This window comes from Martes martes (genome assembly GCF_963455335.1).
Source record: "Martes martes genome assembly, chromosome: 3".
Lineage (NCBI taxonomy): Eukaryota > Metazoa > Chordata > Mammalia > Carnivora > Mustelidae > Martes > Martes martes.
Window position 1 is genome coordinate 126,134,207 of NC_137890.1, and position 17,956 is coordinate 126,152,162.

General features: G+C 35.1%; 1 protein-coding gene across 5 annotated transcripts in view; it reads left to right on the forward strand.

Annotated features, from left to right (window-relative positions):
- ATF2 (activating transcription factor 2) overlaps window positions 1–17,956 on the forward strand; it is an 89,810-nt gene that overhangs the window by 39,866 nt on the left and 31,988 nt on the right. For all 5 annotated transcript variants that reach the window (XM_080799102.1, XM_080799104.1, XM_080799103.1 and 2 more), the window contains 5 exons: window positions 596–714; window positions 853–981; window positions 4,308–4,486; window positions 5,631–5,745; window positions 7,664–7,750. In XM_080799102.1, the coding sequence (XP_080655228.1) occupies window positions 596–714; window positions 853–981; window positions 4,308–4,486; window positions 5,631–5,745; window positions 7,664–7,750 (629 nt within the window). The remainder of the gene's footprint in view (window positions 1–595; window positions 715–852; window positions 982–4,307; window positions 4,487–5,630; window positions 5,746–7,663; window positions 7,751–17,956) is intronic.

The following is a 17,956-nucleotide window of genomic DNA, read 5'->3' on the forward strand; positions in this document are numbered from 1 at the left end:
TAAAATAGAAAACTGGCTTCTATGGATAGTGATAAAAGAGGGTTTTGTTTTGGTTTGTTTTTGTTTTAGGGCTCTTGCTTTAACCTTTTCTTCCTTGTAGTATTTTGGTCTACCTACTAAAATTCTGTTTTATCTTAAGCTTGCTTTCCTAATAGATTATGAACACTAGTGGAAGGTCCGAGCTAGAGTGAATGAATATACATGCTTTTGTCCTAGTTTTCCCCAAACTGCATGTATTTTAAACAATCACAATTTTTAATAATATAAATTTTAAAAAATTATTACTGCCTTAAATAATGATAGTAGTTGATCTCTGAGTAGAAGATGCTTATGTCATTCTACTAAAAGAGAAGGTCTGGACTAAGGAACGAGAAGGACTTTTTTCATACTTTTATGGTTCATAAAGTTGGAGGAAATATCTTGAACTGCAACAAAAACTTAACCAAATTTTGTTTGCTTTAAAGGAAAAGGTCTTTCCAAAGAGAATTAACAGCTGACTGAACCAATCCTGTTTAATTTGTTAAGTTACTAGCTATATTTTAAGGTCCTGTATGATATTTAAATCTATGTGGTTGCTTCTTGACATTTATTTCAGATCAGACCCCAACACCAACAAGATTTTTGAAAAACTGTGAAGAAGTGGGTTTGTTTAATGAATTGGCAAGTCCATTTGAGAATGAATTCAAGAAAGCCTCTGAAGACGACATTAAAAAAGTATGTTGTTAATCATGAAATTAAAAGAGTACTTCTAACAAACAGTTGTCCTAGCTTACACTTCTTGCTTTCTTATTTTATATACACTGATTGGCGTTTATTGAACTTCTGACATTTTCTTTAATGTTTATATTTTAGATGCCTCTAGATTTATCCCCTCTTGCAACACCCATCATAAGAAGCAAAATTGAGGAGCCCTCTGTTGTAGAAACAACTCACCAAGATAGTCCTTTACCTCACCCAGAGTCTACTACCAGTGATGAAAAGGTTAGAAATTTATATTTTTGGTAGAAACATGAACGTGGTGTAAAAAAACTATCCCAAGGAAAGTTAAATATTTGATTTACCTAACATGTTAATATATTAAGTTGTACATAATTGAGTATCAGGTTATAATAGTCTTATATGTGAAAGCTGTGAATACTCAGAAACTTCAGGGAAAGAAGATGTCACCTTTATAGATAATTGGCTTTTTATTACACACAGAAAAATTGTAGGGGAGAACAGCAGTTAAACAGCAGATAAAAGTTATTTTTTTAAGGCTACAAGAGTTTATAAAGTGAATTTAGTTTTTGGGTTTTGCTGTTTTATTCTTCGCCACTTTTATATAGTGACAGCTTTTTCTTTACAACTAAAAATTGCTTGAACCAGGGTTGTTTAGGCTTTTTAAGGGCTGAACGAATAGTTACTCATTATCAGCAATGGGTCTTTGGTATTACCAACTAAGATGATGATGATACTGTCTCAGTATAAGCCTTTTGTAGGTGGTTTAGGGCCTCATTCCTGGATCTTGAATACCTTGGTAACTTGGGACCCCTGGGCTATAGTGTGTGTTGAGTAACCATTATTGTGGTTCGTTCTTTTTTTTTTTTTTTTAAAGAGAGGGGAAGAGGGAGAGGAGTGGGGAGGGGCTGAAGGAGAAGGAGAGAGAGAATCTTCAGCAGGCTCCATGCCTAGCGCAGAGCCTGACAACAGGCTCATCAGTCTCAAAACCCTGAGGATCATGATCTGAGCTGAAATCTAAGAGTTGGACGCTTAACCAGCTGAGTCTCCCAGGTGCCCCATGGGTATTTCTTGATCACTTTTTATTCATAAACACTTACATGGGGCACTGTGTGTGGCACAATGAAGAGGCAGTGACAGTGTCTTTTTCTAAATGATGATATTCTAAAACCGTAAATGAATTAACGGACTTCTGTCATGGCAAGGAATCTAGAAGTAAGGCAGAATAAGTAACGATCTACTTAGGAATAAATGCTTTGACCTTAGATGTTTTGTGGGTTTTTTCCCCTCATTTCCTAATTATAGAAGTGAGTCTCATTATAAAAACTTTAAGAATACAGAAAAAATATGAGGAAGAAAAGCAAAATCACCTGTTAGCCCATAATTGAGTGATACAAATTACTAATATATATTTTTTAATTTTATTTATTTATTTGACAGACAGAGATCACAACTAGGCAGAGAGGCAGGCAGAGAGGATGAAGGAGGCCCCCTGCTGAGCAGAGACAGCCTGCCGTGGGGCTCGATCCCAGGACCCTGGGATCACGACCTGAGCCGAAGGCAGAGGCTTTAACCCACTGAGCCACCCAGGCGCCCCACAAATTACTAATATTTTGAAACGTTTTTTCATAGATATATGCATGCATTTTCATTAGAAGGATAGATGGATACAAAGAAAAACTCAAAGATCCTAGTTTACTTTTTAATTTTTTTAAAGATTTTATTTATTTTTTGGAGAGCATGAAAGCGAGTGACAGAGCACAAGTGGAGGGGGAGGGAGAAGCAGACTCTCTGCTGAGCAGGGAGCCTGATGTGGGGCTTGATCCTAGAACCTCAAGATCATGACCTGAACCAAAGGCAGACCCTTAACTGACTGAGCCACCCAGGCACCCCTGTTTTTTAATTTAAAACAAAAATTTAAAAAAAATTTTTTTAAGTAAGCGGTACACCCAATGTGGGGCTTTGAACTTACGACCCCAGGATCAAGAGTCACATACTCTACGAACTGAACCAGCCCGGCAGGCCAATCCTAGTTTACTTTTGTATTGTGCTTTAGACATTCAGCATTAATGAACACTTTCCCATGTCCTTAGAAAATTTCCAAAATACTAAGTTTTAATTGTTTTATTTTTTACCATTACCTTAATGTATCAAATTATCCTGTTCTTTTTGGACATAAAGATTGTTTCCATGTTATCACAGTTACAGGAAATGCTGTTAACTCTGTGATAGAAGTATCTTTTTTTCTAAAGAGCTTTCTAGTCCCTTTACACTCAACAGTTTTTCCCTCTTCATTGTGGCTTTAGCATATTTCAAGGATAATTCTTCTTTCTGCATTCCTGTCTCTAGCCTCCCCCTGGGCAAGGCATAGTCTGTTTGGGCCTCGTTCACTACTCTTTCTCACTTTTCTTCTTAGGTGATTTCATCTACATTCATAACTTATAAAAACAACTACATGCTGATGGTTCTCAAACTTGTATCAACCAAAGTATCTCCTGGATTTCCATATTCATCTCTGACTCCCATTGTGACATTTCCCTTTCTATGTCTAGTAACCATCTTAATATATCTAAGTCAGAGCTCTTGATTCTTTCCCTGTCTCAGTAAATTTTCTTTCCCTCCCATCTAGTTGCTCAAGCCAAGAATCCTTAATTCCTTTCCTCTTTCTTTTTTTAACGATTTTATTTCCTAGGGAGAGAGAGATCACAACTGGGGGGTAGCAGAGGGAGAGGAACAAGCAGACTCCCCGCTGAATAGGGAGCTTGATGTAGGGCTTGATGTCAGGACCCTGAGATCATGACCTAAGCCAAAGTCAGACGCTTAACCCACTCAGCCACCCAGGTGCCCCTCTTTTTCTTCACATCAAAGCAGTAGCAAATCTTATCAGACATACCCCCTGAATTATCCTTAATTTATATCTTTTTCAGTCTTCAGTGTTACCACTTTAGTCCAAACCATCATCATCTTTTATGTGGATTATTAACAGTTATCTTCTAACTGGAGTTTCTGCTTCCATCTCCAATTTTCTATAGATTGCTTTATTTATTTTCATTTATTTATTTTAAAGGTTTTATTTATTTATTTGACAGAGAGAGACAGTAGTGGGGGATGGTATCTACCTGAGATTAGTAAACATTTGTACTGTGTTAAAACTTTTTTAACCATTTCTGTTACTGAATTTGTATCAGCCGTAAACCCAGTCTTTCTGGACCTATTTCCTCTTTTTACAGTATGATGATGGAGTAGGACTAGGTAATCTCTCCTAAATTTTAAGCTCTATAGTTCCCTGAGACTGAATTATATTTTTACTTTTTACAGAAGTTCTCATGAAATCAGAGCCAAGTTGCCCAGCCTATTTCTGGATTGATAGGAAAACAAGTTGTACTGTGGGAGGGGGCACTCTGATGTTTTTAAATTAAAATATTGAACATTGCATTTGAAACTTTATAGCCACTTCCAAAATTTACTTTGGGGGAGGATATTAATTCTGTCGATGCTTTTAGAAGTATGTTACATTCTGTTCACTCTAAGTTACATGGATTGACTTATATTTTTAAATCCCACCCTTTCTCTGTCTCATTATTAAATAGGAGGTACCATTGGCACAAACTGCACAGCCCACATCAGCTATTGTTCGTCCAGCATCATTACAGGTTCCCAATGTGCTGCTTACAAGTTCTGACTCCAGTGTAATTATTCAGCAAGCAGTACCTTCACCAACCTCAAGTACTGTAATCACCCAGGCACCATCCTCTAACAGGCCAATCGTGTAAGTGATGATTTGGGCCAATCATTGAACTATTTATGAATTAAGTTTTTCTTGTCAGAATTTTTCTTCAGGCATGTAATTATTCAAATGTGGCCTTAGTTTTGTGTGTGTGTGTGTGTGTGTGTTAATCTGCATGCTTTGAAAAAGTACTGGATTGTTTTGTTTTTTTCTTAATATTGTAGATTAGAAAATAAATATCTGAAATTTAATTTGGGGGGGAGGAGCAGAGGGAGAAGAAGAGAGAATCTTAAGCAGGCTTCATGTTTAGCATGATGCCTGACGTGAGGTTTGATCTTACAACCCTGAAATCATGACCTGAACCAAAATCTAAGTCATATACTTAACCAACTGAACCACCTAGGCACCCCAACTAAAATTTAATTTTAAAAACAAATCAAGGGGTGCCTGGGTGGCTCAGTGGGTTAAAGCCTCTGCCTTCGGCTCAGGTCATGATCCCAGGGTCCTGGGATCGAGCCCCCCTTCGGGCTCTCTGCTCAGCGGGGAGCCTGCTTCCCTTCCTCTCTCTCTGCCTGCCTTTCTGCCTAATTGTGATCTCTGTCAAATAAATAAATAAAATCTTTAAAAAAAAAAAACAAATAAAAACAAATCAACATTGAATGTGATTTTAAGGTGGTCTCTTATTTTCCTGCTGTTTCACACAAAATACAAAAATTACTCCATCAGATGACATTTCTTTCTGTTCTTACACATATCTCTCAAGCTTTTTTTTTCTTACGATTTTACTTCTAAATAATTTCTACACCCAGTGTGGGGCTTGTACTCATAACCCCAGTGATCAAGAGTCACATGCTCCACAGACTGAGCCAGTCAGATGCCCCTCAGGAGCCTCTGATAAAAATTTTTCTCATTAAAAAAAAAAAAAAATTCTCATTTAACATTGGAGATTGTCCCAAGTAAATCCATAACTTTTCCTGTTTTTTTCCCTGTTGTTTTTTTCACACTGCTTTATACATTATACATTTAAGATGCAATTAAAAATAGTAAAATTTTACAGTTTGCTTTGCAGTGGCTAGGAAATGTATTTTAAAATGATATGATAATAGGAGTAAAAATACTCATGTATTTTTATAGATGACTGATAAGGATTTCTTACCTTTAATTTTCCTTCTTCTGTGTTTCTTAGTCCTGTACCTGGCCCATTTCCTCTTCTATTGCATCTTCCTAATGGACAGACCATGCCTGTTGCTATTCCTGCATCAATTACGAGTTCTAATGTGCATGTTCCAGCTGCAGTCCCAGTAAGTTTGAGATTCAGACTCTTTAAATCTTTTCTTCATACCAAAACTGACATTTGTAATCAGAAAATACACCTGGGGCTGCTTGATTGGTTTATGAAACTGAATCCAACAAAAAACTTATTAGTGGTTAGTAGTATTTACTCGTTTTTATAGTAGAATTTACTTACCTCTTTATTAAAGTCAAACATGATTGGTTAGAAAATGTTTTTCCATCATCCAGAAATTTTGTTTTCCTTGTATTATTAATATTAAGAAATTTAATCCTTATTTAATACATTTTAATTTGACTAGATTTGTAGAATTCAAATATTAACACAAATTTTTGTCCTTTAGGAAAATATTTATTGTAGAATACATGTCCAGTAACTCCATATTTTGATTATTGTAGGAATTGTTTATAAGAACACTCTTGTGAACTTTTAGGGTCAGGTTGGGTTTACAGCATTCCTTTGCTAGCGCAAGCGTGTGAAAATCTAAACACTCTAAAACAGTAGATAGTCCTTCACTTTGCTAATACAAATGTCTCTGAGAAATTGACCATTTTGAAAGATAAACCAAGATATAAGATCCAAAAGAAAAGTTTCTTGAGGAGCATGTTAAATATATAAATTTTGAAAGTCACAGACAAGTTAAACATCTACTTGTAATACTTAATAATTCAGTGAATATTTAAAAGCACATTATTTTGATTAAGTTAGAAATAATACTTTTTTTACTTATTTTTCATAAAACAGTTTTACTCAAACTCTTCTAATGTGTCTTCATTGTTCAGGTTTTTATCATTAGGATCACTTATTTAAACATCTAGCACAATTTTCCAAAACACATTATTTTAATTTTCACCTGAGTAATTTCAATATAACACTTCCTGAGTCTTACCTTCCTAGAAAATTCACCCAAGCCTTGATACTCATTCATGTAATAAAAAAAGTTTCTTTTTTTTACCTTATACATAGATATTTCTGATCCATACAATATAATTATTTATTGTATCGCTCTTAAAAATTGTTTTTAAAAGTCTGCCTACAATAACTTCCAACAATTTGAGGTTATATCCCCATACAAATTATTAAAATTAATGTGAAATATTTACTTTCTTATTAACACATTCTTCCAAGTAACCTAAGTTTTGAAAATTAGCATTGATTGAAGTAGTTATAAAATAATGTATCATCTTCAGACAGAACTTTGCTGTTCAAAATGCCTTGAGTGACTTTATAAGGACTCAGATATTAGGTGACTACTTCCTCTTTTTTAGGATATTTTTGAAGAGGGAAACATTTTTGCCCTTGTATTAGAGATTATATGATTATCCTGTTAAATGCGATGAAAAAAACAGAAATGAAAGTGGAGAGATAATTTAGCTATATAATAATTACTCAATGTTAGTATTAGGTTTTTTTAAAACTGAAGAAGTCTGTTCCAGACTATTATTTTTAGAGAAATTATTAAAGGTAACCGGGTTCTTTCTTTATCATTATATAGTATATTAATGAAGTATATTATATAGTATATTAATAAACCATGATTTATATATTTTAGAAATTACATGTATACTTTGTAGAAGAGCCAAAGTTATTGTGACGTTATTTGTAAGCCTCATTGTCACAAGTTTTGATGTTTTTTCCTTTCACATCCAAATGGCAGTGTGACAGATCTTTGGGAGATTTTGCACCAATTACTTTGAATACTATGAGTCCTATGTAAGAAGAAACCATTTAAAAAATTGTGAAAATTAAAGATTAGAGAAGCGTCTCAGAAATTGACAAGTTTTAAAGGATAAATCAGGACAGAAGATGAGTAGGGATTTAAGGTTTTCTGGTTCTGAACTCTTAGGTTTTTATAGCCATTTTGCAGATACAGCACAGTCATTTTGAATATATTCTCTAGCAATTATTTTTTAATATGTTTTGCATAGCTTGTTCGACCAGTCACCATGGTGCCTAGTGTTCCAGGAATTCCAGGTCCTTCCTCCCCTCAACCAGTACAGTCAGAAGCAAAAATGGTAAGCAAGATTTTACTTGTTCTGCACATTTCTTGAGCCCATTTTTAACTGGTTTGTCCATTAAAGCCTGCTTCAGATGTATAATATAGATCACATTTTATAAAATTTTAGAAAGTATCACACTATAGAAGAACTAGAAAATTTGGAGAAGTTTCCATTAGCTAGTGACTAGTTAGTGGTACCTTAAAATAAATGGATGGATTTGGAAGTTAAGTTCTAATTCTTGTCATTGGTTTGTCTGTAGCTTTTTTTTTTTTTTTTTTTTTGGCTGTAGCTTTTGAAACAAAATCTCCTCCTGGTGGTGGCTAGGAATATTACAGCTGAAACTAGATGTAATCATCTGAAGGCAGTAAAGAGGGTTTTACAAACAGCGACACAAATTAGTTTAACAGTGTTAATAAGAATTCTGAAATTGTATACAAGTTAGCAAATGTTACACATAATGTATAAAGAAAAACTACATTTTTGAGTTGTGTTTGACACTGAGAAATTAGTGTTAATGGGCGCCTGGGTGGCCCAGTGGGTTAAAGCCTCTGCCTTCGGCTCAGGTCGTAATCCCAGGGTACTAGGATCAAGCCTCACATCAGGCTCTCTTCTCAGTAAGGAGCCTGCCTCCTCCTCTCTCTGCCTGCTTCTCTGCCTACTTGTGATTTCTGTCTGTCAAATGAATAAATAAAATCTTAAAAAAAAAAAAGAAATTAGTGTTGTTTAAGGGATGAGCTATAGATTAGGAGACAGGAGACATGTGTTTTAATTTTAATCCTAACTCTGCTGTTCACTACTCCTAATCAAGCCACTTTAACTTTGAGGAGATTCAGTTTCCTTATTTGTAAAATAAAAAGATTAAACTTTTATTTCTAGAGTTTCTCTTAGCCCAGATTCCATAAACCTGCCAAATTCCTTAGTAAAAAAACCTAAAACTGCGACTGCTTTTTTTTTTTTTTTTTTTTTCCCCTCCTCCTTAATCCTGTAATTCTCGCTTCTATAGCCTCACACACTTCAGGGCTTCTTAACATCAGCTGATGACTGCATCCTTAGAAAAATCAATATATAGTTATTAGATAGCTGTTATTCAAGTTCTGTCCTAGGCGCTTTATTACCAATATAAATTTGTATAAAAACTATTATATATTGCAAAGCTTTAAGTTTTTTACCTCTCTTCTCCATTATAGCAAATAATCAATCTAAAATTGGCATGTGATGACTTTAACAATAAAACTTAATATACCATCTGAATGAACAATGGTTGAGGAGTATAAAAATTAGCTGGTTATTGATTGTGGGGAGAGAACTTTTTGAAAACCCAAGAGGGAATTTTTTTCACATAACAACATGTTTAGCTCAAAGCTTTGGAAATACTAAGATGAATCCTCTTCACTTAATAGCAGAAAGCTTCATTGGGAATGTTTTTTACACTTCCTACTTTAAACATATTGTACTAGTGAAAAATTAGTTGTTCACTGCATCTAAAAATACATCTACATATCCAGTGGATTTTTTTTTCTAGCAACTCTGATTTGTTCCTTTTGAATTAAAGAAATACTTTGGGCTGTAAGAAGAGTAGGCCATATTTGTAGAAACTATTAAACTTAATACTTACTTCAGTGATTTTTCCTTTTAGGTCACCAGGAAATTAACAAGAATAAAAGTGTTCTGTGTGCTTTTATATTAGAAAAAAATCAAAGCTATAACTTTAATAAATTTATATATGGAGAACAATCATTGGTTGGAGGCATGGGGAGTCATAGATTGTCCCACTTAAATTTAACAGTCCAATTAAATTTATTATTAGAATTTTGCTAATGTAAAATAACCATATTTAGGCGATTGCCTATTTTAATTGGGGTAGTAAATAAGATTGTCCTGTTTTAATTAAATAAAAAGACTCAAAAATTGGTCTATTTCCTTTTTTTCTTTAACTTTTCGTTATGGGAGATCTCAAACATATACAGAGTAAACAGTTACAGTATAATGAACTCCCATGTACCCATCATCAGCTTCAATTATTAGCAATATAACTGCCATTCTTGTTTTATCTATCCCTCAGACCATTCCCTACCCAATTCAATTATTTTTTAATGGGCCCTTCTTAATGTAAAATTTATATACATTGAAATGAACCAATCTTAACTTTGATATATAAGTGTATTAATGTAACCCACACTGTTCTCATGGTATAGAATGTTAATATCTACCCAGAAAGTTTATTTCCCTCTCCAGTCAGTATACCTTCCCAGCTCTTCTGATCTTTGTCACCAGCAATTGGTTCTAGAATTTCATACAAATGGAATCAATATATATTCTTGTGTCCAGCCAACCATATGTCTGTGAGATTTATCCGTGTTGTTGAGTATATCATAATTTGCCTCTTTTTATTGCTGAGTAATACTCCGTTGTACACATTACCACAGTTTCTTTATCCATTCTCTTGTTGGTGGACACCTGAATGGTTTTCATCGTTGAGCTTTGTGAATAAAGATGCTGTGCACATTTTTATATAACTCTTTTTATGAATGTTTACTTTCAGTTGGTCTATCTACTGAAGAGTAGAATTGCTGAGTAAGAGGGTAGTTATACATTTAACTTTGTAAGACACTGCCAGACCCTTTGCCAGAGATACGCATTCTCACAAGCAGAGTATGGAAATTCCAGTTGTTCCCACATTTTTGCCAGCCTTTAGTGTTGTCTGTCATTTTCATTGTAGATATTTCTAGGAGTTTGTAGCAATATCTCATGGTTTCAATTGCATTTCTGATTTTACCAGATGCTTTTTGTGGTATCTTCTGCTGATTTTTTAAATTGGATTGTCTCTTCTTATTATGCTATAGGAATTCTTTAGATATAATAAATACAAAATTTTTGTTACATGTATCTTACAAATATTTTCTCTTAGTCTGTAGCTTGCCTTTATTTTTTTAATGGTGTATTTGTACTATCATTGATTGCTACTTTTTTCTCCAGTACTTACTTCCTTCTGGTTAATTGGGTTTAATTTGCCTGTGTTTTTTCAGTAAAAGTGAAAGCTTAGATTATTGATTAAATCTTTTTACCTTTCCCATATAGGCATTTAAAACTATAAATTTTTTTTTGTTCACAAGTTTTGATATGCTAGATTTTCATTATCATTTATCTTCTAATTTCCTTTGTGATTTCTTCTTTCAGCTGTAGATTATTTAAAAGTATATTATATAATTTCCTAAATATCTGGAGGCTTTCTTTTTATCTTACTGATTTCTATTTTAATGACATTGTGGTTTGGGAACTTACCACCTTTGGTATATTGATTGTCCTGTGTTTCCATTTTCTAATATATCATACTTATTGGACTCATTTGTGAAAATAGACATTGCCATTCTATCCAGGTAACATGAACTGGTAACAAAATAACAATTGCCTGGAATGCTGAGGGAGTTCTGATTAATTGGGTTTTTTTGGTTGTTGTGGTACAGAAATTATTTCACATCTCACCATTGGCTTCGTGTTTGTGTGGGTATGTATTTTTAAATATTTCACACAAGGAGAGCAGGAGAGAGAGGGAGAAGCAGACCCCTCACTGAGCAGGGAGCCCAGACTCCCCTGGGATCATGACTGAGCCTAAGGCAGATGCTTAGCCAGCCGAGCCAGCCAGGCACCCTAGTTTTATATTTTTATCAAATATTACTAGTCTGTTTCCCCTATCTTAATAACATAAAATGAACATTGTTGACTATCTGTTAGAATTTTCAGTGCTTACATGTCATCATCAACTGTACTTACATATTGCTCTAAGTACAAAACCAATCTACCAACATTAGGAAATAACCTGAAAATAGTTCAGTTTTTGTAGTTTGATTCATCTTCATATATTTTGCCTTAGCCTCATTTAACAATTATTTCTTTCGATTGTTACTTATTTAATGAACATTTCTTAGGTACTAAGAAATTAAGCAGATATGGTCTTAAATCTTGAGATTTTTCTTGCAAATGGTTCTGGTGATCATCAAAATTCTTTTTACCTTTTTAAGGCCATTAGTCATGTTTTTCAGCAGTTAGAATTACACCAGTGATTTTTGTTTTTTGGTTTTTGGAGCCCTTGATGATAACTTTTGTGCATAAAAACAATTATTCAGGGACTATTTAAAAAAATACTAGATTTATTAAAGCTACCAATTCAAAAAGATAATTCTTCCTTGAATTCTCAAGGCCAATTTACAAATCCAGTTACATAATGATTATTTTTAAAGGTCTTCAAATATAATTAATCTTAAACATGCTAAACTTAATTTTAAACTTAATATATCCCATTTTCTCTATAGGCCCCTCAATTATCTAACAAACTTCCCTAAAAACTTTAATAACTTTAAAGTTTGATTAAACTTCGAGTGGGGCTTGGTTTCTTAACAGTCTAGTATTAAGAGGATTGGTTAGACTTTCTTTGCTCTTCCAACTGATGTCATAGACTAAATTGATCTCTTAAACATTTTAAATTGAAATTCAAGGGTAACCTGTTACTCTGTGGCAAGTTATTCTAATTACTTCTAGGACATAAAATACAATTTAGCTACAGATTTTTTCTAAGTCTGAATTAAAATGTCAGTGTCCTTAATTTACCGTAATAAGCTCCGGGGAGCTAAAAAAGGCTTAGCAAATGAGGAAATAATTATTATCATCCCAACTAAAGAAATTGAGACTGGGCTCATATACCAGTGTGTGTATGTAGGTTTCTTAATGACCAGAAAAATGATCACAGGACTTGACTCTTCTCCATCAGTGATAGGATTCCAAATCCATGCTCTCCAAATGAGTGATTCGCAGATCATCTCCCTTAGATTCATGTTACACATTAAATAATTTTTCTGTTTGCCAGTCTGCTATCCATCCCAGTAAAACTTAAAATTTCTTCTTTCATGCTTGAGTTGGATTTTGCTTTGTTGTTGTTTTCAACTCTTTAAAAATATTTAAACACCCTCCCCATTTGATTCTTCATCTCTCCTAAGGATTCATTTGACCAATATCATTATAATCTCTTAATGACATACTAAATAATGTAGTAGTGATTCTGCTAAAATGACATGTGGTTCAGAAGATGTTATATATAAACCTAATGGTAACCACAAATCAAAAACCAGTAGTAGATATGCATAAAAAGAGAGAAATCCAAGTATAGCACTAAAGAAAGCCAACTTATGGTGAGAGAAGAGAGCAAGGGAAGAAAGAAGCAAAAGATCTACAAAAACAAAACAAATGACAGAATGCCAGGAAATACATATCTATCAGTTAATACTCTGAATATAAGTGGACTAAATGCTTCAATCAAAGAAATAGGGTGACAGAATAGATAAAAAAACAAGACCAATTTATATGCTGCCTACAAGAGACTCACTTCAGACCTAAAGACATATGCAGTTTGAAAGGGAGGGGATGCAGAAACGTTTATCAGGCAAATGGATGTGAAAAGAATGCTGGGGTAGCAATACTTATATCAGACAAAATAGGCTTTAAAACAAAGACTATAGCGGGGCACCTGGGTGGCTCAGTGGGTTAAAGCCTCTGTCTTCGGCTCGGGTCATGGTATCAGGGTCCTGGGATCGAGCCCCGCATCGGGCTCTCTGCTCAGCAGGGAGCCTGCTTCCTGCTCTCTCCCTGCATGCCTCTCTGACTACTAGTAATCTCTGTCAAATAAATAAATAAAATCTTTAAAAAAAAACAACAACAAAGACTATAGCAAGAGAAATGGATGTTATATAATCATTAAAGGAACGATTCAACAAGAAGACAATTAAAAATACTTATGTACCCAGCACAGGAGCACTCAAATACATAAAATGATTAATAACAAATATAAAGAACTAATTGATAGTAATACAGTGATAATAGGGAACTCTAACACCCCATTTACATCGATGGACAGATCATCTAAACTAAAAATCAGGAAACTGGCTTTGAATGATACATTGGACCAGATGTTGGTTTTTTTTTTAATTAATTATTTTAATAAACATATAATGTATTTTTATCCCCAGGGGTACAGGTCTGTGAATCGCCAGGTTTACACATTTCACAGCACTCATCATAGCACATACCCTCCCCAATGTCCATATCCCCACCCCCTCTCCCGTCCCCCCTCAGTCTGTTTTTTGAGATTGAGTCTTTTATGGTTTGTCTCCCTCCCAATCCCATCTTTTCATTTTTTCTTTTCTACCTCCCCCCAACCCCCCCACATTGCATCTCCACTTCCTCATATCAAAGAGTTCATATGATAGTTGTCTTTCTCCAATTGACTTATTTCGCTAAGCATAATACCCTCTAGTTCCATCCACGTCGTCGCAAATGGCAAGATTTCATTTCTTTTGATGGCTGCATAGTATTCCATTGTATATATCTACAACTTCTTCTTTATCCATTCATCTGTTGATGGACGTCTAGATTCTTTCCACAGTTTGGCTATTGTGGACATTGCTGCTACAAACATTCGGGTGCACGTGCCCCTTTGGAGCACCACGTTTGTATCTTTAGGATATATACCCAGTACTGCAATCGCTGGGCCCTAGGGTAGCTCTTATTTTCAGTTTTTTGAGGAACCTCCACACTGTTTTCCAGAGTGGTTGCACCAGCTTGCATTCCCAGCAGCAATGTAGGAGGGTTCCCCTCTCTCCGCATCCTCGCCAGCATCTGTCATTTCTTGACTTGTTCATTTTAGCCATTCTGATTGGTGTGAGGTGGTATCTCATTGTGGTTTTAATTTGTATTTCCCTGATGCCGAGTGATGTGGAGCATTTTTTCATGTGTCTGTTGGCCATCTGGATGTCTTCTTTGCAGAAATGTCTGTTCATGTCCTCTGCCCATTTCTTGATTGGATTATTTGTTCTCTGGGTGTTGAGTTTGATAAGCTCTTTATAGATTTTGGATACTATCCATTTATCTGATATGTCGTTAGCAAATATCTTCTCCCATTCTGTCAGTTGTCTTTTGGTTTTGTTAACTGTTTCCTTTGCTGTGCAAAAGGTTTTGATCTTGATGAAATCCCAATAGTTCATTTTTGCCCTTGCTTCTGTTGCCATTGGCGATGTTCCTAGGAAGAAGTTGCTGTGGTTGAGGTCAAAGAGGTTGTTGCCTGCGTTCTCCTCAAGGATTTTGATGGATTCCTTTCTCACGTTGAGGTCCTTCATCCATTTTGAGTCTATTTTCGTGTGTGGTGTAAGGAAATAGTCCAATTTCATTTTTCTGCATGTGGCTGTCCAATTTTCCCAGCACCATTTGTTGAAGAGGCTGTCCTTTTTCCATTGGACATTCCTTCCTGCTTTGTCGAAGATTAGTTGACCATAGAGTTGAGGGTCTATTTCTGGGCTCTCGATTCTGTTCCATTGATCTATATGTCTGTTTTTGTGCCAGTACCATACTGTCTTGATGATGACAGCTTTGTAATAGAGCTTGAAGTCTGGAATTGTGATGCCACCGACTTTGGCTTTCTTTTTCAATATTCCTTTCGCTATTCAAGGTCTTTTCTGTTTCCATATAAATTTTAGGATTATTTGTTCTATTTCTTTGAAAAAAATGGATGGGATTTTGATAGGGATTGCATTAAATGTGTAGATTGCTTTAGGTAGAATAGACATTTTCACAATATTTGTTCTTCCAATCCATGAGCATGGAACATTTTTCCATTTCTTTGTGTCTTCCTCAATTTCTTTCATGAGTACTTTATAGTTTTCTGAGTACAGATTCTTTGCCTCTTTGGTTAGATTTATTCCTAGGTATCTTATGGTTTTGGGTACAATTGTAAATGGGACTGACTCCTCAATTTCTCTTTCTTCTGTCTTGTTAGTGTAAAGAAATGCAATTGATTTCTGTGCATTGACTTTATATCCTGACACTTTACTGAATTCCTGTACAAGTTCTAGCAGTTTTGGAGTGGATCCTTTTGGGTTTTCCACATATAGTATCATATCATCTGCAAAGAGTGATAGTTTGACTTCTTTGCCAATTTGGATGCCTTTAATTTCTTTTTGTTGTCTGATTGCTGAGGCTAGGACTTCTAGTACTATGTTGAACAGCAGTGGTGATAATGGACATCCTTGCCGTGTTCCTGACCTTAGCGGAAAAGCTTTCAGTTTTTCTTCATTGAGAATGATATTTGCAGTGGGTTTTTCATAGATGGCTTTGATAATAATGAGGTATGTGCCCTCCATCCCTAGACTTTGAAGAGTTTTAATCAGGAAGGGATGCTGCACTTTGTCAAATGCTTTTTCAGCCTCTATTAAGAGTATCATATGATTCTTACTCTTTCTTTTATTAATGTATTGTATCACATTGATGGATTTGCGGATGTTGAACCAACCTTGCAGCCCTGGAATAAATCCCACTTGGTCGTGGTGAATAATCCTTGTAATGTACTGTTGGATCCTATTGGCCAGTATTTTGGTGAGAATTTTCGCATCTGTGTTCATCAAGGATATTGGTCTGTAATTCTCTTTTTTGATGGGATCCTTGTCTGGTTTTGGGATCAAGGTGATGCTGGCTTCATAGAATGAGTTTGGAAGTTTTCCTTCCATTTCTATTTATTGGAACAGTTTCAGGAGAATAGGAATTAGTTCTTCTTTAAATGTTTGGTAGAATTCCCCTGGGAAGCTGTCTGGTCCTGGACTTTTGTTTGTTTGGAGATTTTTGATGACTGTTTCAATCTCCTTCCTGGTTATGGGTCTGTTCAGGTTTTCTATTTCTTCCTAGTTCAGTTGTGGTAGTTTATATGTTTCTAGAAATGTATCCATTTCTTCCAGATTGTCGAATTTGTTGGTGTAGAGTTGCTCATAGTATGTTCTTATAATTGTTTGTATTTCTTTGGTGTTGGTTGTGATCTCTCCTCTTTCATTCATGATTTTATTTATTTGCGTCCTTTCTCTTTTCTTTTTGATAAGTCTGGCCAGGGGTTTGTCAATCTTATTAATTCTTTCAAAGAACCAGCTCCTAGTTTTGTTGATTTGTTCTATTTTTTTTTTAAGTTTCTATTTCATTGATTTCTGCTCAGATCTTTATGATTTCTCTTCTTCTGCTGGGTTTAGGCTTTCTTTATTGTTCTTTCTCCAGCTCCTTTAGGTGTAGGGTTAGGTTGTGTATTTGAGACCTTTCTTGTTTCTTGAGAAAGGCTTGTACCGCTATATATTTTCCTCTCAAGACTGCCTTTGTTGTGTCCCACAGATTTTGAACCGTTGTGTTCTCATTATCATTTGTTTCCATGATTTTTTTCAATTCTTCTTTAATTTCCTGGTTGACCCATTCATTTTTTAGAAGGATGCTGTTTAGTCTCTATGTATTTGGGTTCTTTCCAAATTTCCTCTTGTGATTGAGTTCTAGCTTCAGAGCATTGTGGTCTGTAAATATGCAGGGAATGATCCCAATCTTTGGTACCGGTTGAGACCTGATTTATGACCCAGGATGTGGTCTATTCTGGAAAATGTTCCATGTGCACTAGAGAAGAATGTATATTCTGTTGCTTTGGGATGGAATGTTCTGAATATATCTGTGATGTCCATCTGGTCCAGTGTGTCATTTAAGGCCTTTATTTCCTTGTTGATCTTTTGCTTAGATGATCTGTCCATTTCAGTGAGGGGAATGTTAAAGTCCCCTGCTATTCTTGTATTACTGTCGATGTATTTCTTTGATTTTGTTATTAATTGGTTTATATAGTTGGCTGCTCCCATATTAGGGGCATAGATATTTAAGATTGTTAGGTCTTCTTGTTGGACAGACCCTTTGAGTATGATATAGTGTCCTTCGTCATCTCTTATTATAGTCTTTGGCTTAAAATCTAATTGATCTGATATAAGGATTGCCACCCCAGCTTTCTTGTGATGTCCATTAGCATGGTACATTGTTTTCCACCCCCTCACTTTAAATCTGGAGGTGTCTTCGGGTCTAAAATGAGTTTCTTGTAGGCAGCATATTGATGGGTTTTGTTTTTTTATCCATTCTGATACCCTGTGTCTTTTGATTGGGGCATTTAGCCCATTAACATTCAGGGTAACTATTGAGAGATTGGAATTTTTTGCCATTGTATTGCCTGTAAGGTGACTTACTGTATATTGTACTGTATACTGTTACTGTATATACTGTATATTGACTGTTACTGTTTCTTTCTGATCTACTACTTCTAGGCTCTCTCTTTGCTTAGAGGACCCCTTTCAATATTTCCTGTAGAGCTGGTTTGGTGTTTGCAAATTCTTTCAACTT